This window comes from Phalacrocorax aristotelis, chromosome 7, assembly GCF_949628215.1.
Source record: "Phalacrocorax aristotelis chromosome 7, bGulAri2.1, whole genome shotgun sequence".
Lineage (NCBI taxonomy): Eukaryota > Metazoa > Chordata > Aves > Suliformes > Phalacrocoracidae > Phalacrocorax > Phalacrocorax aristotelis.
Window position 1 is genome coordinate 3,589,177 of NC_134282.1, and position 24,254 is coordinate 3,613,430.

Sequence of the window (24,254 nt, forward strand, 5' to 3'; positions counted from 1 at the left end):
TGACAGCTGCTTGTAACTGTTTTCCAAGAGGGCCTGTTCTGTGGTGATGTGGAACTGGGAGTGCAAGAGGAGGGCTTTTTTCCACGTTCATAAGATTATCCAGGCTTTTTCTGACCCTCAGCTGCACCTTTGATACACTATAGCCAAGTAATGCTATTTTTGTTTGTATTTTTTACGCCTGAATAAGGTTAAAACTGAGCATTTCTTCTAGATAACACTTTTTCAAAATTATCAGTTCCACTACACTTACTGAATATACTCCTGTTTGTAGATTTGTTTGCACACAGTCCTTTCAAAAGAAACTTATCAAAAACATCTGCTGCCGCGACTGAATTTGAACCAGAGATCAAAACACCACCTATGAATTCTTTAGAAAAAGAAACCGGCCAAAAACCATATAGAACTCTCAAAGGATAAAAATAGGACATTTTATGTTTATGTAGTGAAAAGAAAAGGAAATGTATGCATAATTTTACAGCTATTTAAGAATGCAACCTTAAATTTCAAAACTGACCATCACTTCCATACCGTTTAGCTTAGAGACAACTGCAAAGATGGAATTCGGGCACTGCCGCAGACGGTGAATTTTGTGGTTGCTGGAAAATGCAGGAAGGGTCCTGTTATTTATCAATCACATTTTTAAAGCACATCTTCAGCTGGTGGAAACCCACATTAGAAAAGATATATATTTAGCAAGGTAGATGTCAAGTGAATGCTTTGTTGTTAGAAAGAAAAATATATGAAATAGTACATTTCCATTTAAGTTAGCTTTTTAATATAAATTTAAGAACCCAATGATAAAAAAAAAAAACCAAGCAATGTGCATCCAAACAGCTATTAATTACAACAGGAGACGCTTAACAATGAAATGGTTCGTAAGCTTTGAACACGCAGGATGTGCAAGCCCATGAAGCGTTGAAAGAAAAAAATTTAAATTAACAGAAAGAAATGGTGAAAAGAAAGTTAATATTCCTTTTCTTGTGAATATTTCCCTTTCAGTCTACCATAAATTAGCCTTCCTCATTAAGGACTATATAAAAGGCAAAGGAAAATATTTAGAGAGTTTTTTTCAAGAGGCATGTAATAGTAAAGTGAGTAATTATAGTAGCATTAGGACGCTCAGGAGTGTATTTTACAGGGCGGTTAATATGGTTCATGGGTAGCTGAAAGCACATGGCCTTTGGCCTCATGCCTCACAACACACATGGGGCATGCATTAATGGCTCCGTAAAGCACACCCTATTGCATCTCACTGCTTTAATAAAGCCTTACAGATGAAATGCAAACCCATTTTCAGTGGAGCTAGGGTATTTTGCTAAAGGTGAAAGGAAAATTTCAGTCATAGAAGCAAATCAACTCATGTGCAATAAATTGTGTCGACGAGTAGAGATGGAAACAAACTTTTTTTTGGAAGAAATTTACCCCTATGTTTCCCGTTGAACTCAGTGAGATGATACAAATAAGCGCTTACCAAATTCATGAGGTCTTAGAACCTAAGTAAGGAAAAGAGGTTAGGGATATGTTTGCCTTTTTGAAATGATTTGGAGCTATACGGCACTATACCTCTTCTCTCTTTGTGTTTTGTACTTCTGCACTGAACACTTCATTGCTAATTAATTAAAAAAAAAAATAAAGAATTATTTCAGCATACCTGTGGCAAAGCAAGATCCCTCAACTGAAATCCTTCTGGAAAGTGTTGAGAAGATGAACAAATTATAACAAACATCAGAGATTTCATAAAATCAAACATTGAAGACCTGACAGAAAAATACAGCAAAAATAATTTTTAAAATGAGTAGAATTCCTGAATGTGTAGTGAGCCTCAGAGAAAGTCTTCTCACCTTTTTGATTCATTCGAATCTTGACACAAAAAGAATGAAAAATTACTGCAGAAGAATGAAAAACCTCGGTAAGTTCTATTTCTGTCCTGCTTCTCATTCTGAGCAACAATAAACCCCCTGAAACATGGAGAAGATATTTCAAATAATTAAGATATGTAAGTAATCTTTCTTGGTTCAAAAAAAATGTTTAGCTTGCAACGTTCACAGCACAAGAGATAGCCAAAATACTCCTACAAATATGTAGGTATCTATAATTTATATTTGCTTGAAGGCAATTTTCATACTTTGCTTAACAAGGGATGGCAACCAATATACATCATTTCCTCTGGCCTTTCATAGGCCTTCACCTAGCAGTTTTTCATGTAATAACGCGTTCAAAATCAGTTTTCACCAAAATAATATTTATTTGCCAGTACATCGTGGGATGTAAGAAATCCGTCCTTCAAACAACGCGGTCTTCCATATATTCTCCATTGGAAAGTAACGCAAGCCGCTACATTGCGCTGAAGAATGCTCTGCGTTGGCTGGGGCAGGCATTTACACATGGATCACCCATTAAATAGAAGAGAAAATGTAGGACCGTCTCTTGCCAGTACTGCTGCCAAGAGAGTTTTGATCCTCCAGATCTATTGTTCGCATTACTCTCTTGAAACATTAAAAAGTGCCGTTACAACCTTAAAATACAGGTCTTGTTCCAGTGATTCAAAAGTATCATGAGGTATTACATCAAAGAAGTATCCGAACGGTATTTGGGCTACTACCTATATACGTAAACTAATTTACACACGAAAAAACTTAAAACTTGGGCAATTTTATGCATTCGAAATGTGTGAAAAATGAGAGCAACATTTGCAATGGAAATCCCTGTCAAGTTATCTATTGCTTCCAAAGCCCCACAGTATACAGAAGTGCTTCATTTAAGCTTCAGAAAACTTGGGACTATTTTAATACATGTAATTAAATGCAGTGAATTGGGAATTTAGAAGTATGCTATCTTCTCGTCCTGCTACTTCCATCAGAAGTGCCAAAGAAAAAAAAAATATTAAAACCTTCATTTGCCTTTTTTCGGGACGTAAATTGCATCACTTTCAAACTCAGGAGTGAAGAGTGCCCAGCCCACCAAGACTGGGCACAGACCTAGCCTAGATGCTGAGCTGTAGCGTATTTCTTAATGTCTTCCTGCCTTGGTTGAAAATCAGAATGTTGGAAACTCAGGAGATTATGTCACTATTGGAGCACTCTGTGGCGAGATACAGATTGCATAAAACCCCTAATTTATCCCCACCTCTTGGCCTGCAGTCAGGCAGATCCTTCCCTGGGAAGTTTGGCAAACGCAGAGCCGCCTAAATTCTGTTTGCTCCTAAGGATGGGGCCAAACCCGGCTTCCTGACGGGTCTCCCGCCACAGGACACCCAAAGGCTTAGAACAGGGCACAGCGTGTAATGCAAGTTATTTTGCACACCTGAAGCATTTGTAATACACAGATTAGGGGTTTTGCCCAGGGATCAGCGATGGCATAAAAGTAATCTGGTCAGATATTACTTAGCGGAAAGTGAGGGTCGCTACACAGAGCTAGACGATAAAAATTACAAATAACTTCATGGAGGATAATAGGGTCAAAGATTTTGGTTTTTTTTTTCCTGAGGCAGTAAGATGCCTGTAATTTGTCTTCAGTGAATGCTTTCTTTACTATTTTGCAAATATTATCAAGTTGAAGTTTATTATGCTCTCAGAGATAGATCTGCTATTTGGAAAACCTGAAACACTTTTATTATATGATTAAATATTGATCAAGGCAATTTATCTTACCAAAAAGTAATTTCTCCTGACAGAAATGACACCAACTACTCTTACGCCAAAATGAATAGTTTTAAAGTTTGTTATTTGTTATTTTTCTGTTTACCAAAAAAGAAGTCTAGTGACAAACGTTAGAATAAACCTGTTACCTAAAAAGTACCTGTACCAAGACAGAAACCTGTTCAATGGCAAACAAAACGATGCCTTTGTGCCCTAAAAAACAGAGAAGCGGGTGCGTATCCATCTATCCAAGCAGATGGATAATGTCAATTTGCCGTGCCAGAAAAAGCACAAATAGAAAAGAAATGGTTCATTTTAAGAGCGCACTATATATTCAGGGTTCCCATTTCATAAATATCTTGCCTGCTGTGCACTGCAGTTGACCCTTTAAACATATCTAGTCAATAACCTATTGTTTACCGCAAGTCCATTTTGTCATTTTGATGGTACAGATTCAAGTGTGGCAATCTTCCTTTCTCTGCTTCACTGCCTACATGACTCCCTTTGGCTGGTACTAGCTCACAAAAAAAAAAAAGCGCCACTAAAATGTCATTAATTACAGCAGGTTTGAGATCCGAATGCTAATTCTATTAATGGGCCTATGAAATTAGGACACTGTAAATCTAGACGAGCTGCGTTTGGGCCTCCTGTAAACTGGGCTGACCTGAGGTTACCCGCTGTATTAAATAAGAGTTGTCCAATGCATTTTTGGAATGCAAAGTATGCGTAAGTCGGACCTCGTGAAGCACACCACCAGAGGGAAGGGATAACTGCGGAACACTTTCTATCTTAACTTCTCCTATTTATCTAGCATCAGATTCATTTGAAGTGTTTCATACTGAGAAACAGTGATGCCCAAGGCTAAGGTAGGATCAGATAAGGCCTTCTGGACACTTTCTCTACTGCATAATCCCAAAATGTTGAAGTTTCATCTAGAAGCAACTTAATATTTGTATATCTAAAGCAGACTTGCTATGAAGCTGCCAAGGGTCTCTCAAAGTATTTACGGATTAACATTCTCTGCATGCTCTTCCGATTCAGAACACTTAAATGAATGATTTTTGACTGCACATTTTGATGTGTTTTGCTATTAATTTCCCATCTTTATTTTCAATGTAATGTACTTTTAATTAGGCAATCATATATAATCTCCTGTTCATCTATCATTTTTACTCAAACGTGTTAGGAAATGGATAATAGAAAAAAGGCTCATCAGAGACCCTTTGGTGGTACAGCAAAGCTGGAAGGAAATGCCATCTCCTGACAGTACCTTTAAGGTTTCATAAAAAGATAATGGATGTGCTTGTCACCACTGCTAATGATCAAACATTTTCCCAGTTTTACTGGATATTAAATTGTGAACTATAAAAGAAAACCCACCAGTCTAAGCAACATAGGAAAAAGAATCTTGCTACCTTTTCTTTGTATCTCCTTTGATATACAACTAACATAAACCTTCTTATTCCACTGTTACTTTACTGAACAGTCACTATGGCACGAGTGGGTGATGCTTGCTTTTAGTGAAGAGGCTTATTCTCAGGAGGAAAGACAACTCTCCAGCTTGCAGAATGGGAACGTGATAGATTATATATGCAAAAATGCTTCAGTGACACAGGACGCTAATTCATCACAATATAGTTATAAAGTTGACTAAAGCTTTTTTAATCTGACATAAAGCAGTTTCTGAAAGGGTTACGTCTAAATTTCATACATGATTTTGAAAAATATTCGAAAGATATCGTCTGTTTAACATTTTCGGTAGTATTACCATGATGTCAAGATAAAGGTAAGAGCAAGGCAGTAAAAAAGACGATGGGAACACCGCAAAGTAAATAATTACCAGAATAAAGAACTACCAGTTTGACAAATTAGATTAACACTGAAAAAAAAAAAAAAAAAAAAAAAGATCTAATTTGAAAGCACTGAAAAAACCGGTATGTTATTCTATTTAGAAAGAGAAAAATATCAAAACAAGACAATCACAATAGAATTAGACTCCTGAAACGGGCAGGTGCTTCCAAGTCGTTCTGAATTAGTTGTCATTATAATATATTCTCATCACTGTGTTCAATCCTGCAAATGGTCAGCCAGACAATTCTTCATCCCATGAAAACGCTCACTAGGCTACATTCTGGAATTACTACAGCAACGGGAACAGAGTCACGTGCATCAACTTACCCATAAAGGTAAACGCTGTGTGCTATTTTTTTGCCTGTTGGGAAAGCGCAACGTCTTGCTGAAGAGGAAGATGGGCATGGCAGAAATGCTAGGCTTGGCGCAGATCGCCCAACACTTACGGCAGGGCTGTAGCCTTACGTTTCACATCCCTCTTTAGCCAATACGGTATTGCTGGTTGGCATGATTCCGCATAGAAGCGATATGTATGTTCAAACCTAACGTATATTCCTAATGTATTCTGGCACACAGCGGCAAAACACGTTAAGGCCCGATAAGACTCGTCATCTGTCACTACATCGTCCGTAAAGCTCTAACAGTCATTAACAAAAGTAGGGAAGGCCTTTTGCAACAGTTTTTTTGTTTCGTTCTGATTTCTTTCGCTATTCTGAGTTTTATTGTACATGAACGTTGCAGCCCAACGTAACCGGCTGACGCAAGACGCTACTGAAAAATTGAGGTTTGGGCTGGAAAGCACAACATACCTCTCCTAAGTATAGCTTTCGTTTCGCAGAAGCAGCCCTGTGCATAAGTAGCAATTTTCCAGTACCCTTTTTCCTCGTTGCGTCGTTTCGAATTATGAGCAGCTAGGCTCTGTCACAAGGGGAAGCACTCTACTTATGAGCCCCATTGATTTCAGCGCGGTTATTGGGGAAATAATATACCAGTAAGAATAAGGATATCAGGTCTTTCAGTGCGCTGCAGTGACTTTGCTTTCAGCATTAAAATTACAAACAGGCAGAAGAAAAAACAAACCCACACCGAAGTGGCAGAACACCTGGATCGGTGTTTTCTACTCAGTAATCCCAGTCAATATCCTCTAAGTTCAAGGGTGACAATATAAATACGAGACTAAATGACAGCAACGGTTCCTATACCCTCCTCAAAAGGGAAAATTGCTTATAATTAAAGAAAGCATAACCAAGACAATCTCACTTTGGGTGCGCTTCTATTTTGGCATAAACTAAGGTCTTACAGTTACAGAACATTTGCCTTCCCAACGCAGATATTATTTAGAATGCAAAATGGAAAATACAAAATACATGTCATTTTCCTCTCTCTTTATTCACCTTTTAACCCAGACCTTTGGAATGACAATTTACTCTTTCTGTAGGGAGAACCACTGCCTCTTAAAGAGGGAAAAATGGGAAATGTAAAGCAGTGTGCAACCTAGAGATTCCTGTGAATCCTCCAGTTGGGTTTGTGAGCTGCACTGAAAATGTTTCTTTCAGTTCTATTAAATTCCTGTGGTTAAAAGATAATCAAGTGCAAGAAGTATAAATTAAGAAAATGAAGAAACGGTTACGCAGTGAGCATGAACCAGCTCTCTCCTTTCTCTCCCCTCTTGAGAGCAAAAGGGTAGCAGCCAGCGCTGACCCAAAGCACTCTTTCCTAAATAAACCTTTCATAAGGAAGAACACAGAAAACAGCACTGTCAGTATTAAATCTCTCTACCACCATCTTTTCTGTTTGTTAAACAGACTCCTTTTAAAATCCTTGTACGTTTCTTTTATGAAATATAAATAAACACCTCCTTCTTTTTACCAGCTGGAGATATTTTAAATAAACATTTGAAGTCTCAAATTAGTTGCGTTCAAAATCCAAACTTGTCTTCACATCTGTTCTTTCCTAAAAACAAGCCACAAAAATATATCTGCACTTACTCCTATGCTGCCCTTCAAGGGTATTAGACTGCTCACGCGGTGTTCTTCTCTAGACAAGTTTGCTTGCACAAGACTTGCATTTGAAGACAATTGAAAAAATATATAAATCGTCTGTTTCCAATGGCTTCTTATTCAGTAGCCCCTGATTTTCCAGGGTAAACGGTTCTCTCTTCCATCTTATCTCTATCTAAGGAAAGATTCTGACAGACTTGCATTCCCAGACTTGTTTTAAAGACAAAATTGGGCCAGGGAACTCACTGGGGTTTTGTTTGGTTTTTAAATACACTTGCTCCATACTTTGTTATTTTTATAATTATTTTCTCTTTACCAAATAAATTTCCCTTTTAAGCAATTTCTAACATTTGATTTATAAAAAAATCTTGCATCTCCATGAATTTCAGGTCCTGGAGCAGATTAGTCTGTAGGACAAAGGTTGTCTCAACACAGAATAAATAGAAAAATCATCTGAACTGCACCAAAAGTTGTCTACTGGGGATTTAATAATAGTAATCTAATACCACAGCATATCCTCCCTTCCCATCACTATTGGTCTGGAAGAAAACGTTGCTGGTGCAGCACTAAATGTTCCTTTACCTGGGCTCCTTGTTAAGAAATGTTACAGTGCGAATCTTGGTGAAACAACAGCGGAACTCCTAGGACTCACATAGATCGTCTGTATTAAGACATATATCCACAAAGACTGGTTCAAGAAACCCAGACCAATAAAGGTCATACGAAAGTGAGAACACCGACCTTATTTTGTCCCTATATCTTCTCATAAGAGAAAGAAAAAAAATAACCCCTATATTGCTTCTCCCTGTACAGGCAGGCATTTTACACAGCGGTGAAGTGAGATCTAGGTGTCCCGCAGGCAACGGACCACGCAGCTCAACCTCTCGCCTGCTGGCATGCGATCAGATACGGGAAGCTGAGAATCTGCCAGCTATTTATTTGTAAAACCATCTCTTATTTAAAGTGACTGCAAAGGATAACATCCTGCCAAACAGTGACGAGCAAGAGTTTCAAAACAGCAAAAGTAAGTGTTGACATCTACTATGATTATGCAAAAGTCCTACTCTGAGGCTATTTTAAGACCAGGAAACAAAGGAAGGCAGAAAAATGCAAACTCTGCCCATTTTCTTTTTGTGATTACTAGTGTGTTTCTACACTACCTATTTAGTGATACGTCATCATCATTTACTTAATACATGGCATTGTACCAGATATAAAACCTATGAACGGCTGCTACGTATAGTTAACAGGTACATTTATTTCACTGAGAAAACCCTACCAGCCTGACACAAGGTTATTTTAGTTAGTTTGAAAGTAATTTCAAGTATTCGTACCAATCACTGGATTCTATTGTGAGTTTTAGAGGTTTTACTGTAATGGGTCCCACTTAAAAGAAAATTAGCTCTCTGCCCCTTGAGGCTCTGTAAAGACCACAAAGTCCAAAGAACCACAAAAGCACAAACACAAATGAAATCCTCCTAAGCTCAGTGAGATGTTAGCGGTGGGTTACCTCAGGGATCGGTGTTAAATTACAAGTGGAAAATCCATTGCCATCAACGAAGGCGAATTAATTTTCATCTTTCAAGCAACCAGCCCTTTCAAACACTGCAACTACAAGTGATTTAGGAATTAGATTAAATCATTTGCAAAAATAAACAGTGCTTGCAGATAATGGATACTGTATTGCTGGACAGAATACCCTACTGTCGTATAATATAGATAAATATTGTTTGAAACATCAAAAATGAGAGCGCTGGTGCAAAAATAAAATGTTTATTAGAGGCACAGATTATTAACTACTGCACTAATATGTACCCAAGAACTTGAAGTCACTATATAAACTGGAAGACAGGAGGAGGGAGAAAAACATACAAAATATCAGAATTTCCTTGCTTAAAGAAATAAGTCACAAATAAAACGTCCAGCTGGATACTAAGGAATAAATCCGGCAAAAACCACAGTTATGATCTTTCTGGAAATGATTCGGTCCCTTATAAAACACAACCGTAGTAGACTAAGTTTCAAAATCTAAAGCCAAAATTCATTCCCTCCCCCCAAAACTGAAGTGTATTCCGATATCCAACTTAGAACAAAAATGAAACTCAGTTGGAAGAAAATCACCCAGGCGAGCAAACCAGAGCCAGTGAATCTGGGGATCGTACTAACCGAATTCGAAGCACAAAGAAATAGAGCGTTGATGAAATAAAATGACCACGCAAACAAAACCAGAACAGCAGACCTTGCTAACACCCACGAACTGAAAGAGAAGTCGACTGGTCTTCAGAACCAACCGCTCTGAATGACGCCTGACTTGTCACACCCCTTCAGACGTTACAGGGAATACCCTTGGACCTGTGCAAGTAGTCTGAACTTACTGTACTGACCTCCGTAATACCCCAGAACCGAACTCCGGCTTTCAGGAGTCTGAGTGTGCAACATTTTGGTAAAATATGCAGAAGAAAAAAAAAACCCCAATAATCATGTTGTCTCAAGAGCTGGAGAACTTGTATCACGAATGGGACCACACTGAACAAATAGCAAAGTATAACGTCTTCAGAAATACAAGCTACCGGAGGGATACCGCACCGTTCTACCAACAGCACCGGTATATCCTGTTCGCTGTATTTGAAAGACCCAAAAGTGACTCTGCTGACTCTCTAATTTGGCCTAGAAAAGAAGCACTGCAGGTATTTGAATTATAAGAACACTTTTCAAAACCACAATGAAGCGCAAAACAAATAGGTAAAAAGTACAGCTCTTATTTAATAACGTTTTCATAACCTCCTTAGCTTTTTCAAAATATGAAAACATCACGGTAATCGAAACTGTCTCTTTCTTCCAACAGAAATCCCTGTTGTCTCTGACTTAAGATCGAAATAAATATAAAACAAACAAACAAACAAAACCTGTCTGTGAAGTAAAACATTACTGTTATTCACAGAAAAAACCAAAACAACACCAAAATACCAACTCTTCTGTCTGAACAGCTCACCAATGGGAACCCCCGTTTCATACCACTAAAAGCAGGACAGCAGGTTCTTCCAGATAATACTGGCAACTTCTCATCCCCAGAATACAAACCTTTTAGTTGACAAAGAAAAGAACACCAAAAATGTCGTCGTCGTCCTGCTTGGTTATTTTTTTTCTTTCTTTTTTTAAATACATTCTCACGTATAACATGAATTACATTGCAGATAGCAGGGATTAATGGAAAGCTGAAAGCTTCTTACCAAGTACCCCAAGGCGATAGTTGACTGTGATGACTATCACATTCCCATAACTTGCTAGAACACTGCCATCATATAAATTTCCAGTGCCTTCCATGTAGGACCCTCCATGAATATACACCATCACAGGCTTAGGTCCCCCACTGTCCCGAATGTCTGGAAAAAATATTAAGACACATTTTATCTCAAGAAAGTACCCAAAAAAAAAAAAAAAAGATACATGCAATAATTTATTATTTTTAATTTTTTTTTAGTGAGGTTATTTTTCTTGAAGTGTTTCTCAAGCAACTTCTTTCACATAAGGAAAAGGGCAGGTGAGCATAAGTGTTTCCTTGTGGATTTTTGAAACACTTGTTGGCCTCAGAAAAGGTAACGTGTTTGCTCAAATGCAATGGCACAGCGGTCTGATTCTGTGCCTGCTGGATTTCACATAAAACGTCTACTAACGTCAGCAGCGTGAGCTCATTTAGGCAGCCTGGACACTTCTGAAAGCTCAGTCCATCTTTCTGTTCACTTAGCTAAAGGCAATTTGCCACAGTAAGATAAACAAGATTTCTGCGCGTACATAACTTAATTGCTTCCAGTACAGTAAGAGCAATAATTTATAAAAAGGGTGTAAAACCAGCTGTCTTTGATAAACCTGAAGTCCAAGTTTTCAAAACATACGTGGAAGCTGTTTGCCGCTTAGACCTCATATCGGTTACCTGGGTAGCCTCAAGTTTAAGGAGCATGGGCACTTCTTATTTTACTAAATTGTGAAAAGGACTATATGTTATATATGAAAAAATAGCTGCCTGGAACAATATTTCCAAATCCCCACCCTGCATTCAAACAAATATTAAGGTTCTCAAAAGTAACACTGAATGCAGGTAACAATTTTAAATCTTAAAAGCTCTGTCATTATCTCAGACAACAAAATTAGATATTTACATATTGTTTTGAGTTTCTTTTTAATGAAGACATCGATTTGAGTACACCCACTCCCCCACCCCCCCCCAAACAGTCCTATCTGCAAATTGATGCATCTACTCGGAGTTAAATTTTCTCTATCTGAACACGAGGGCTCCTGGTGAGGAAAGCTGTTCAAGTACCAATCCAAAGCAACAGTCAGTGGTGGGATAATACGTGTTTTTAAGAGATTTCTTTCTGTTGGATTGGAAAGAAATTATCTAAGGTGTAATTTTAAACTTTTACATCTGGATTAAACTGTATTTTGATCTAATTTACTAGGCGCCTCAGTCGTTCCCGCTGCCCAAGTCATAGTATTCTATAATACTCCCTAAAAATCAAGAAAGGCAGTAGCAAGGGAGCATGAGAAAGCTTCCCAGTGAGGAACGGTACTGCACGTTCTGATTTTAAGGTATTTTTTGTCATGAGGGTATTCAAGCGACTCCCCCGATTACTCACTTCAGCATTTGAAGAAAGCTTAGATGTATCGTTTAATACTTTGATTTGCAGGAATCTTAGTTAAGATGCTTTCAAGTAAGCTCTCTGCAGAATTATTTGAATCATTTCTGGAGCGCTGTAAGGACAACTAGGTGAGGGCAGTTACGCTAAAAATCTGCTTTTTGGATTTGCTGAAGAAATCAGCATGGATTTATAGAAAGCCAGTTGCTATTATTATTTTGATATAGATTCTAATTGAAAGAAAGTGCCAGAGCAGTCAAGATCAGAAATTGGATCTTCAGTATTGGAAGTACTAGAACAATCATTTATTCAAGACCAAAAGGACGATGAAAGGTTGTGCATGAAATTGCTTGCATGGCTTTCCTCACTCGAGCATATCGTAAGGGTTTTCCAACGTGCAATTTTCAAAGCATAAAGCGAAGGAGATTCATCATCTTCATAGGATAGAATTACGAGCTCCTGAACATTAAAATCTACTCAGAGGAAAAATTCTTTTCAAATTCACGTACTGTTTTCAGTAGATCATTTGCTCACAGTCTATGCTGCCTTTTTTATTTTTTTGAGACAAATATGGAAGAAATAATAAATTATTAATCTGAAATCATTGCGTGACTGTTCCCAGCAGAAATTGTACACAGTTAATTGTATGCTTGGTGGTAGCACAGGGGGAGACTGTCTCAGAATTCTTCTTTAATTAAAATTACATAGAATTACAGAGCACCAACTGTGAACAGTAATGAAATGTTGGTAGCACTGGTCTGTTTATCTGGAAAATAATATTGGGATATTTAGAAAAGAATAGGTGTCCTTTATCGGAGAAAGGAAGCCCACATCCATAAGTAAAATCTGACATATAAAAATGATTCTCTGAGTAAATTCTGTCTATACCATACTTCTGTTATTTCCTACTCCTAATATTCTCGCAGAAGTTACAGGCAGATAAAGAAAGACTAATTTTCAGCTCTGCCCATGTGCCATGTCGGGGCAGGTGACATGCAGTATGAATTCTCCTCAGGTTGCTTTGCCAAAGTCATCGGTCTTAAGAGAAATCCCTTCTACAAAAGAAAAACTGCTTGTGTGTGTTTTTCAGGCAGTAATCTAGTACTGGAGACATCTGTGAGGTTATGCGGTACTCAGCTGAGGCCAGCGGGACTTTGGGCTATGGATTATAAGGAGGCTACGGAGCTCTTCACGTGAAGAAGAGATCACTCCGTTTTCCTCTCACAGTCGGTGGTTTCATACCAGTTGCCATCTATAGCCAGGAATATCTGAAAGGCACAAACATTCAGCTGGGAGGGTACTGTTTAAGTACAGACCTTATTAACTAGTGGATGTCATTAACTAATAAGATCAAAGGAAGAGAGCAAAATTCAGACCATACTCAAGAATCGATTCCTACCTGAAAGAGAGCATTCTCCCATGAAAAATACCACCCTTTAAAATTTAAAGGGAGTGCTAAGGTCATACTCTGCGAGGAGAAATTCTGTGCTGGCACAAGAGTGGCAGAAAGATGCGCTTTTCAAAAATGCTTATTGGAGCCGAGTGTCCAACTCAAAGGAAATAATTGAGTTTTTGATGCTCAGATACTTTTCAAAACCTGACCCCAATGGATTTGATAAGTCTTTCATTTTTTCCTACAAGCTGCCGTGGGTCCTTTCTGCACGTGTGCCGGAGTGGGCTCAGTAAACTGGGGTTACGCTTTCTCACAGAGATCAACGGTTATTCATGGAGGCAGATTAAGATTTTCGTGGAAGTGGCTCATTCTGAACAGGCCCGAAGAACCGGGGTGCAAACGTGGCGTGGCCATCGAGGAGCGTAGATCTACGTGCCGGTTCAGTTTAGTTGCGTACTGTACCCTTTGTTGCGTTTTATTAAGCGTCGCTTCAATTAAAAAGCAGACACGAATATTTCCAAAGACACGCAGGGATAGCGCTGTTCAAAATCCTCCTCAAACGCAACTCTTCTGTTCTCATTCACACAGGAGATAAGTTTTGAGTGCTGTAATTTGTTTGGCTTTAAACTGCTAGTTCATAAAACATCTAAGTTGGTTGTAGCGTATAGCAGAGAATGATCTTATTTATATGACATATACGTGAACCTTTGTATTACGAGTTCCATCACCGCCTCTCTCCACCTTTCTAACGTTTGTTGCATCTCCTTTTTATGTCTGGTCTTAACTCCGTTACAGGCAATTTAGGAAGAGGTCTGGCTTTTATTCTCTGTTGGTTACATCACGCAACAGGGATCCGGGTCTGACTGTGAATACCAGTCACAATTGTCATATATAACAAAACATAATTATAGCTTCAGTCGTTTGAAGCTGATGCCAATTGGCCGCGTGACTTAACAAGTGCAATTTGCAGGGAACAACCAAAATGGGAAAGGAAGAAAGCCTACCTGGAGACAAGCTCGCACAAAAAATATAATTAGTTTAACACAGATGCCACAAGCAGCCTTTTTCTAAATGCTGTAAAAAATTGTGACGTTTTGATGTAAAGAATTAAGTAAATCTTGTTATTTGAACATGAAACAGCTCAAGAACAGTGAAAAACTTTTAGATTGGTTACTGTAAAACTTATGTGTTTCTTAACTAGAATATTATATGGATATATGTGTAGCTCTTCCATAAGCTTTTGTCCTAAAATATTTAAGTAGAGCATGGCACCAATCAACTCGTATTCATTTAAAAGCCTTTTAACAGTATTTCACCTTTCACTTTGAATCTATCAGATGCCTCACAGACACACCGCTATTTTAACAGGCTGGTGCCCTTCTCAGTGTTAAGAAGTAAACATTGATTAATGCCACGTTTTTAACATGTGATATAAAACTACATGTCCTGACACTATTGAAGTGACTATTGAACTTCTGTTAGGAACAGCAGTGAGGTTTTAGACATGTTTCTTGCTTTAAAATATGGCACCCTTCAAGTTTCAGACAAATAGAATTATCTCCCTTGTTTGTTTCTGTATCTGTCAAACCTAAGGATCGTGTTGTGCCCTCTCAAACACTTAACTACCTTTCCCTGATAGCAATTTGAGATACTGATGGTGAACTGTGAATGTGTATTCTAACCTTAAAAAAAGGCCTATGCTTTTTCAGGTAAACACCTGGAGCAGATTCTCATTAGAGTAGGGCCTCAATAGCCAGGTAGGCAGTAGGTTTAAATTATTAAAAGATGATTGTTCGAAATGCAAAAGGTGACAGACTTTTCACTGTCTAAGTAATACTTGGCAGGGCTACGAGTATAATGCAGCCCCAAAGAGATGCATAAATTAAAGGTCTGTCAATTTTTACTACGCGCGTTTTCAAGTATTAATAACATCACTGCAAAAATTCAACGGAATCCGGAACCGAGGTTCTTGGGGAAAAGGGAAAATCTAATTGGCAAAATTTAATATGCAAGTGACATTGGAGTCTGTAGTTGGGAGTTGGAATCACAGAGCTAAGGTGACTGGGTGACAGGAATCACTAATACATCTACGTGTATCAGCCAACAGGTCCCCCCAGCGCGGTAAGATGTGTGCTACTCCAGCCGGGCTGGAACTCAGCAGAGGCTGTAATTAAGGCTGGGGCTTAGGGTTGCTCTACGAGGTAGACAAATGTGTTTTGTTTACCGATCCCTGAAGTCCAAAAATGTACAACTAGTGCCAGACTAGAAGATTCTTTCTCTCCTTCTTTCTTACCCTGACAGCTGAAAGCAGATGAAACGCTGAACTTCGCAAGCTAGCCTATTTTAGTACTAATGGAGTGATAGGGCTTTTTGGAGAAGATCCTCAATTCTGAAACGTGCTCTTTTGCGGCAGTGACGCTACAGTCTGTTAAGCATAAGAAGGAATTTGCAGATGCATTCCACATCGTTAGCAATTTAAAATTTGAGTGGATTTTTGTTTGTTTTGATTTAAAACATGCTCTGGACCACGAACTTCTTTCAGTCAATGAAGTCCAATAGCCCATATAAGACAGAGCATCAGACTAAATGATCAGAATCATCACAGTTACAGCCTGTGAACAAACAGCAACATCTGTTCCTAATCTGTCTCCTTTTTCACAGGAGAGATGGGAATGGGGAAGGGAAGAGTAGAAACATCTAGTAATTACAGTGCAGACCCTGCTTCTGAGGCATGTTCCTGCTTTTCTATGGACATGGTGTCTGCATTCCTCAGACTTAGCATCTGTACTCCTCATATCTAAAAATGGAATAATAGCATCCCTCTATTGCACAGGGATGCTGTGAGACTGAATGCATTAGAAACCGAGATAGCGCTGGGGACCAAATAAGGATCCGAGATTGACAGACCGATGCACTAGGTAAGGTGCGTATGACAGAATGGTAGATGAGAAGAATTCATCTGTGAGCAATCCTTCATGGATATTTCATACAGCGCTAACTACCTGGAAGTCTAGTTCTGATCCCTGAGTACATAGGCTGATTAATGATTTGTGTTGCTGTATTTTAAATCATGCTAAGGATTTTAGCACATGGGAACTCAGGGTGCCTGAAGAGTCACTGTTTTTTTTTGCTATAGCTGAATTAAATCAAGTTCAATTATTGCCTTACCAAAATTCAGACTGAGATAAGATATTAAGATTTAAATATTTTATTTGTTTTAAAAGCAAGCCTTGTTTCTAGGTACAGTTTATTCAACTGCTGAGCATTTTAAAGTTACATCTTGCATCTACACTAGCCACGCTTACCTGTTGTCAGCAAACAGGCAAATCTGGCCCTGCTAGAAAAAGGGAAAGCCCCAGTGCTCACTGGTTGCAGGTGCTTTTGCCACTCGTTTTTGGTGCCTGCTCAAGTAGTTCAATACTTACTGAAAAACAGGTAAGCAATTGCAAGCGTAGACATGAAAGGCTTCCGCAGCCACAAGAATGCATCCAGACCGGGGCAAAAAAAGACATTTATATAATTTCTGACTTCTTGCGTGTTTCACACTCACAGAATTTGAAAACACCTTCGTATTTTTTTTTTAAACAGAAAATTTGCAGATCATTAGCTGGTAATGTGCACTACAGCCTCCGGGTCTTTTGAAAACAAAAATGAAAAATGATCTAATTAAGCCTGCTCTACTGGTTGCAGCACACACCAGAGATCCAGGTTTGATTACTGATTCCAGTGCTTGAGCTGGCAAGGTTTGGACCGCAATACTGTGGTCCTGGCATGCAGCAGCAGATGGGAGTACGATTATTGAACACTGTTTAAAAAGGAAATTTTCTAATCAAACTCTGATGTTCGAGTGACACAGTACAGAATACTGCCCAGGGATTTGACCCAAGAAGCTGCTGTGAAAGCTCTTTCTTCAGAAGATGGATGATACAAGAAATGGACGTGGAAGCTCTGAATTTCTTAATACAGAGCCATCCTGGGCATTTTAGAAATCACTGGACGTTGTTTAGGTGCCGTGCATTGTATGGTTATATGATAGTTTTTCACCGTGTGTAGCCCAGTCTCCCTAATATTCCTCAGCATTCATTCAAGTTTGGTATTTGCTTTATTTTTGTCTGCAGTTATTCACTTGTAGATTTTTATATCAAATAAACACCACCATACTGCAAAAGGTGAAGGGTTTGATGGACAGGTTGGCAGAAACCTAGACAGCTAAGGTGGGTTTCTGCCTTGCTGCTTTCTTTCCTGCTCCTCATACCCAAATACATATGACTTGAAGCTTGTGAACTCTTCAGTTCTGCACATGCAACAAGCGCCAGAGCTCCAATGCAGAAGAACAGGTTCACAAAACTCAGGTCAGATCATCCGATATCGCTCCTCCACCGAGGGACAGTGAAACGCAGGGCCTCGGCAGGCAGGGTTTCTCCCAGCCCCACAGACAACCCCCTGCAGCCTTCACTGTCTAGCGGTAATAAAAATTTAAGTTTGCCCTGTCTCTCTGTGACTCTCAGAAGCAGTGAAAGTCTAATTACTGCCTGCATTCTTCTATTGGCATGGAAAGTGGAACAAAACTGTCACTTGTATGCCAGGGAAAATTAATCCCAGTCCTATAAATTACAGAGATTTATTAATGTTGTAAACGTGTTTCTTCCCCCCTAGTCCGACTGCTGTGTTCTTACAGTCCTTTCTCTCTCTCTCCTACAATTGTCAGTGTGGGAGACAGGTTTCCTCTGACACGGACACTTGTTCTCCAAAGACCGAGATCCCTACTTTCACCTGACTCTACATACTAAACTGCTTGCCGATAGCAACGACTCTCGGCTGAATTTTAACAAACTTAATCTCTCTAAAGTGTGTCTAAGCAGAGACGGACTCAACAAATGTTAAGCTATTAGCATCTGTCTTGGCAATTATACAACAATTTAGGAGAGCCATTAAGGTCCGTGGGATGAATAACCCAGGTTTCAGGCCTTCTTAAAACATATTGTTAAAACAAGACAGAGTAACTTTTGCAAGGGCTAATTCAATATCACAGGTCTTGGAGAATGCACAGGAATGACCCTGGCAGTATTTTTTCACGAACTAAAGTAAAAATGACTTGGCCTCATTGAGCTAAAGTGGATCGGAATTATCATACTCAGCTCTGAATAACATGAGAACTTTCAAAGAAGATCTTCAGATAGGTTCTTCTTTCAAGCCTTGGGCCAGCTGGTGGGCTTTCATTCACATGCTTAACACAGACATTCAGTAGAAGATTCTAAATCAGGTACGTATAAATTTGTCAGTTTATTTGTGAAGTCTCTGTTCAGTTATTGGGTAAGACGTTAAATGCTCATATTTGCCTTCCTTCATCTTTTGTGATAAAAGACAGCGTGTTTCTGTTTGAGTAAACCAGTTAATGTTCTGGGTAATGAAAAATTTCTTAATTAAGAGCCTTGAAGTTTACAAGTTAAGTTTCGTCTTAGTATCTGGCAAAAAAAACCCAACCACGCAGATATTAACAGTGAAGCAAGTAGCAACTCTACTAGTCTTATATGGTAAATTGTTTTACTCGGCCATAAAATATACGAAGTATGTGTTTAAGGTTCAGAATTTTGAAGCACATCAACTTGAAGGGATGAGACTGCTCAAGAGAAAGAGCCCCTTGTTACCCTTTCCATAGCCCTGAAAAAATACCAAATCTGCGTAGTGTTTATGAATTATGTCTGTTAATCATATACAGAATAATATACTTGACATTTCAAACCTTCCACTTTACTTGGTAATAGGGTTTTCTCAGGGTTAGCACAAGCAGATAGGCATCTTTATCTGCTCGTAGAAATCCAGAAGGGATCAGGTTCCTTTAGACGTCATCGGTTTAGTCCCAATGAACTCACTGGTGCTGCGCAGAGCCCCAAAGGCAAATGTTACCTACCCTTCTAGGGCTACCTCTCTGCTACAGGGAGGCGGGGTAGTCCTGCATTCATTTATATTTGTTCATGGCATTGAAAATGCACAAGTTTTTGTATTTGGGGAAATTCAGTTGCTTAAGAGACACTTTCTAAGAATTTTCTGTATTTTTCCTTTTATAAACACAACATTTTATATGTTTATCAAACTGAGGTCGGTGAAAAAAGAAACATCTTTGTACTTGGTGAAATACATAGGGTTAGAAAACATGCAAAAAGGTGTACAGAGAAACTTTAAAAGAGTGTTAGTTTAAATAGTATGGACAAAATTCAGTCAAAAGGTGGGATGCAACATATCAAAAGTCCATTTCAAGAAAACAAAAAACCCTTCTTTTTAAATATCGTTACTGTTTTGTATCAAAAGGTAGAACTTAACAACATTCTTTCTTTTAAAAAATTAAAAAAATATATATGTATAACAACAAGCAAGAAGACAAAACACATCAAAAATGGGAATTAAAAAAAACTCTTCAAAAGAAGACAAGAAGTCAAAAAAAGAGGGGAGAAAAAAGATTTTCAGGGATCCTTGTCATGCAAATCAGTTTGGCGGCAAAAAAATACCTTCATCTTCAGCACCGTCATTATCACCTAAATCATCTGTCTGTTTCTTTGTAAGGGGACCTAGGATTGAGAACGGAGAAAATGGAGGAAAAAAAGACAATTCAAGAATATACAAGACTGAGGAAAAAAAAAAAAACAGTGAATATTAAATTCCCATGGAAGTTTCAAGAAAAACATTTGCAGGGAGGGAAATCTTAGTTTATAACAACCAACTTTTCATTACATTTTTCAAACATTACAGCAAAACCTTCCCCTAGGGGGTATGGCTATTAGAAACATCTAGCACAAGAATCAAAGAGCGCCCAGTGCTTTATTGTTTTTAAATGAAGAATCAAAGCTTGTTTACTAAAAGCATACCCACCATAAACTATATTTATCCACTTAATTGTTTTTTGTTGTTGTTGTTATTAGGAATAGCGGAGACAAGAACTGCCAAATTACCTCTTGCATTTGATGCAACAAGGTGGCTAATAAATGCCTTGACAGTTGGTTAGAGCAATATTTTCTGTGAAATGCTAATTCACATTTCTAAGTTCAACCATTTAAGCTCATGCTTTACAGAGATTAAGCATGGGTTTGGTTTTTTCTTTTTCTTTTTTTTTTTTTTTTTTTTTATTGACACACTCATTACATTCTTTTCAATAGAACTGTAGATTCCCTTGAAACCTTTGACTACCTGCTGAGATATTTGTAGAGAAATATAAAAATCCACATATAAACTAGAAACAAGAGTGAAATCCTAGACCGACTGAAGACAATGAGTTTTGCCATTGATTTCAATGGGGCCAGGGTTTTACCCACAGTATGCAAAAGTTGCATGGAATATGGGAATTGAAGTTTTAGCTTGGGCAAGACCCACAGTATCATAATTCCTTGTTTCTATAACTGGATGGCAAGACAACTCTTTCATGCCCAGCACCTGCACTATTAACAAGCATTAACAGATTCATCATATTTTCCAATGGGAAAAATGCCCGCTCCTTTACTGAGTAATAAAAATATACACCAGAAGGAAAGTCAAAGGCTATTCTGAAAATATTTCCATGTCATATATTTTACACACTTACGCACAAACAAAAGACAGTTGGAACTCAGCATTATCTTTTCTTTTTTTTCAGAGCTCTCTCATTTCCATGACATTCTGTAATTTGCATGCAAAAAAGCAATCAGTACAAACACAGGACTAAGTAACAAAAAAAAAAAAAAGAAAAAGCCAGCCAAGCACAGAGTAGAAAACAAGAACTTTCTCATGCATAAAATAGCAATAGACAAAAACAACAACAAAAAGATGAACAGTATGTGTTGATATTTGCAGTAGATGTAGGCAAGAGACATGCATTAACTCTAAGCACTATGGAGTATTAAAACATTTGTATTTAAAAAGCTCTCTCTAGCTCTGTTATTTTACAGGATATTAGTCATTCAGCATTAAACCTGTCATTTATAGGCAAAAATACCATGTATTTGAGTGATGCATTTAAAAAAAATTCATAAAATGTTTGTACCAGGTGCATGGATTTAAGAAACAGAAACAACCCATGAAGTACCATGAGATTTTTTTGAACTGTGGATGTAGGAACCGGACCGTATTACTGAAAACCAAAGACAAATACCTTCATTACTGCGTCAGTCAGGAGTATAGTTTTAAACTCATTCTAAATACAGAACACTAGAATTATACATCATAAATTAAACATGAGCTTTTTTTATAGCCACACCTGCAACAATCGTTGCTTATTACAGAGCCTTGTGAGCGCAATAGCTTTTCCTAATACAAGCCCTGACTGCAATCTTACAGTATACGGTATCTAACGTGACCCCATCCAAATGCACACATTCAAATGTCTTGCTGCCCATATTTCTCATACCATAGCAACTTTAATTCCAAAAGAATAAAACTGGAAAAGTAAAAGATATATGCAAAGAACATGGATAATTTCGGGGGGGGGGGAGGGGGTTCAGCACAGTCAACAGGGTGGATGCTCTTAAAATTCTAAGAACTATGCACTTAACGGAGCTATGCACTTAATAACGGACAGCCAGACACAGCCAAAGAGATATATATACACACACGTACACATTTTTAAAGGCTTCTTGTTATCTTTTAAGTTTTTAAAAGTCACCGGAAAGGAACAACGTAGCATCTGGAAAGGCAAACAGCACGCATTTCTCCAAACAACTCGCACAGAGAGCGCAATTTATTTTCTGGATGAAACCAAGACAATGAATGTTACATTTCTTTAATAGCTGGCCTTTGTGAGGTATTTTGTATAGATCATGGTTCCAGATCTCAACAGCAGTTACAGAGTGCATCAAACAGCTCAGCGCAAATGACTGATCTCATGCCGTCTCCGGTTTTACAACACGGCGAAGCACAATTGAGGCTAAGTATTAAAAATAACCCAGGTATTTTTAGTATTTACACAGTTGTGAGTTTCTCTGAAAACCATAAAAACAATCAGACCATCTTACTCATAATCTTGTTGCAATACACATAATACACAATTCCTTTTGCAAAGGGGCTGAGCTATTTTTAAGCTGTCATAGATTAAACATGCTTTCTAATACAGCTGTATACCTATTTCACAACACGGGGGCTCTGCTTGCCGCATCCCCTAAGCGGGAGGACTCATCCCTGATGGAGACATGCGGCAGGCCCACCAGGCACCACTAACAGTATGCTGTTAAGGAAGAGCTAAGACATGATTTCTGCCACAAGTTCGCTCCAGTCTGCAAATATAATGCACCACACTGATGACAGCAACCGTTAGCTTAGGGAAACACGGACCAAAAAGGCCTCAGACAAATTTTCCGCTTCTTGGCGCGGCAGCGCTGAGGTCGAGAAACCAAAGCAGAGGTTGGTCCTCGTGCACCAGGCATGAAACCACTTACCTATTATCTGTACTTTACCTATACAGGCAGAGAGGCCGTGAAATTTAATTTCTGTTTGTAAATCGCTCTGTGATCCCCAAAAGAAGCCCCAGCTCAAGCCCCACTGTGCATACGGCTGTCTAAAACAGCCTACAGCAGCGTCAGGTGGTTCAATCCTGAACCCTCCAAGAGGAAGCGGAGCTCTGAGCTTGGCCGTTTACGTTCCGTGTCGCTCGTTTTGTGTCTGGCTGCTGAAGGAATTCTCTGAAATCATGAATGTAGTACTAAAATAAGGTCTGGATTAGATTTCCACCCATTTCAGCAGTAATTCTCACTCTAAAAATCACTAAGAAATGGCTTTTTCTTCTGATTCTCCGGATAACAGGCTACGCTAACGGTATCGCCGTGTCTGCGTGATCATGAAGACTGACATCTGGAGTCTCTACACAGGAAAACACCTTGGAATCGCTGTCAGACAAAGAAAATAAAGTCTTATGGAAAGATCCTACAAAATATGACAGCAATAGCTTTTTAAAGTAAAAATAAATCAGGACTGAAATGGCTTAGTAGGTGTACAATTTTTCAGTTATTTTCTGTAGGTTTGAATTAACATTCTACAGAAAGTTTATGATTTTGTAAATTAAGTGTATCACTGCACTAGATTTATTTCTTTAGCCCTGACTGTTTATTCAATATCTGACTCTTTAGGGTTCTTCCATCATTTTAATATTCTTTCCAGGTAACAGAACCTAATTTTAAATATAGCGATGCTACGACATGACGGACTAGGAACCAGCGAAACAAAAAAAGAGTATACATTTTACAGAATTATGATCGCCAGAAGTCTTTTGTCCACAATTACTTTCCACTGTCGTTCCACTGTAGCTTTCCCTTCACCTTTCATAAAAGCCCGCTTATTCCTCCTCTTCGAGCATTTTGCTTCCAAAACCGGGCATCCATTAGAAAAAGATCATTTTCCTACATTTAAGATGTAAGTCTTCATATAGATACGCTGCCTTATTGTGCTGGGCTAAATTTTAGGTAAAGTTTACGTAATAAATATTAATATCAACGAAGTAATCAGGTAACAAATAATGGGGGGAAAACGGCATACTAAAGCCCCTAAAAAGCTGATGTAAAGATGATTTACTCATCAAGAGCCTCATTAAGGTTTAGTCTCATTTAGTCTCACGGTGCTGCATACCCGTAACTCTCTTTAATGCTAATGGGAAAGGAGCCCCAAAGTCAGTTTAAAAAAGGGGAAGAAGCGATTACTGCATTTCATGTCTCCTAAAGGCAGAGAATAGTCTTGCTACAGAAGCTAAAGGAATGCTATGTGCAGGAGGAACTCCTAACAAACT

The 24,254-nt window shown here is 38.5% G+C and overlaps 1 protein-coding gene across 3 annotated transcripts in view; it reads right to left on the reverse strand.

Annotated features, from left to right (window-relative positions):
• The window catches only part of NLGN1 (neuroligin 1), a 316,318-nt gene that overhangs the window by 195,213 nt on the left and 96,851 nt on the right, over window positions 1-24,254 (reverse strand). For 2 of the 3 annotated variants that reach the window (XM_075098462.1, XM_075098461.1), the window contains one exon: window positions 10,720-10,872. In XM_075098462.1, the coding sequence (XP_074954563.1) occupies window positions 10,720-10,872 (153 nt within the window). Of the gene's footprint in view, window positions 1-10,719; window positions 10,873-20,022; window positions 20,083-24,254 lie in introns of all 3 variants that reach the window. The other variant, XM_075098460.1, reaches the window with a different exon arrangement.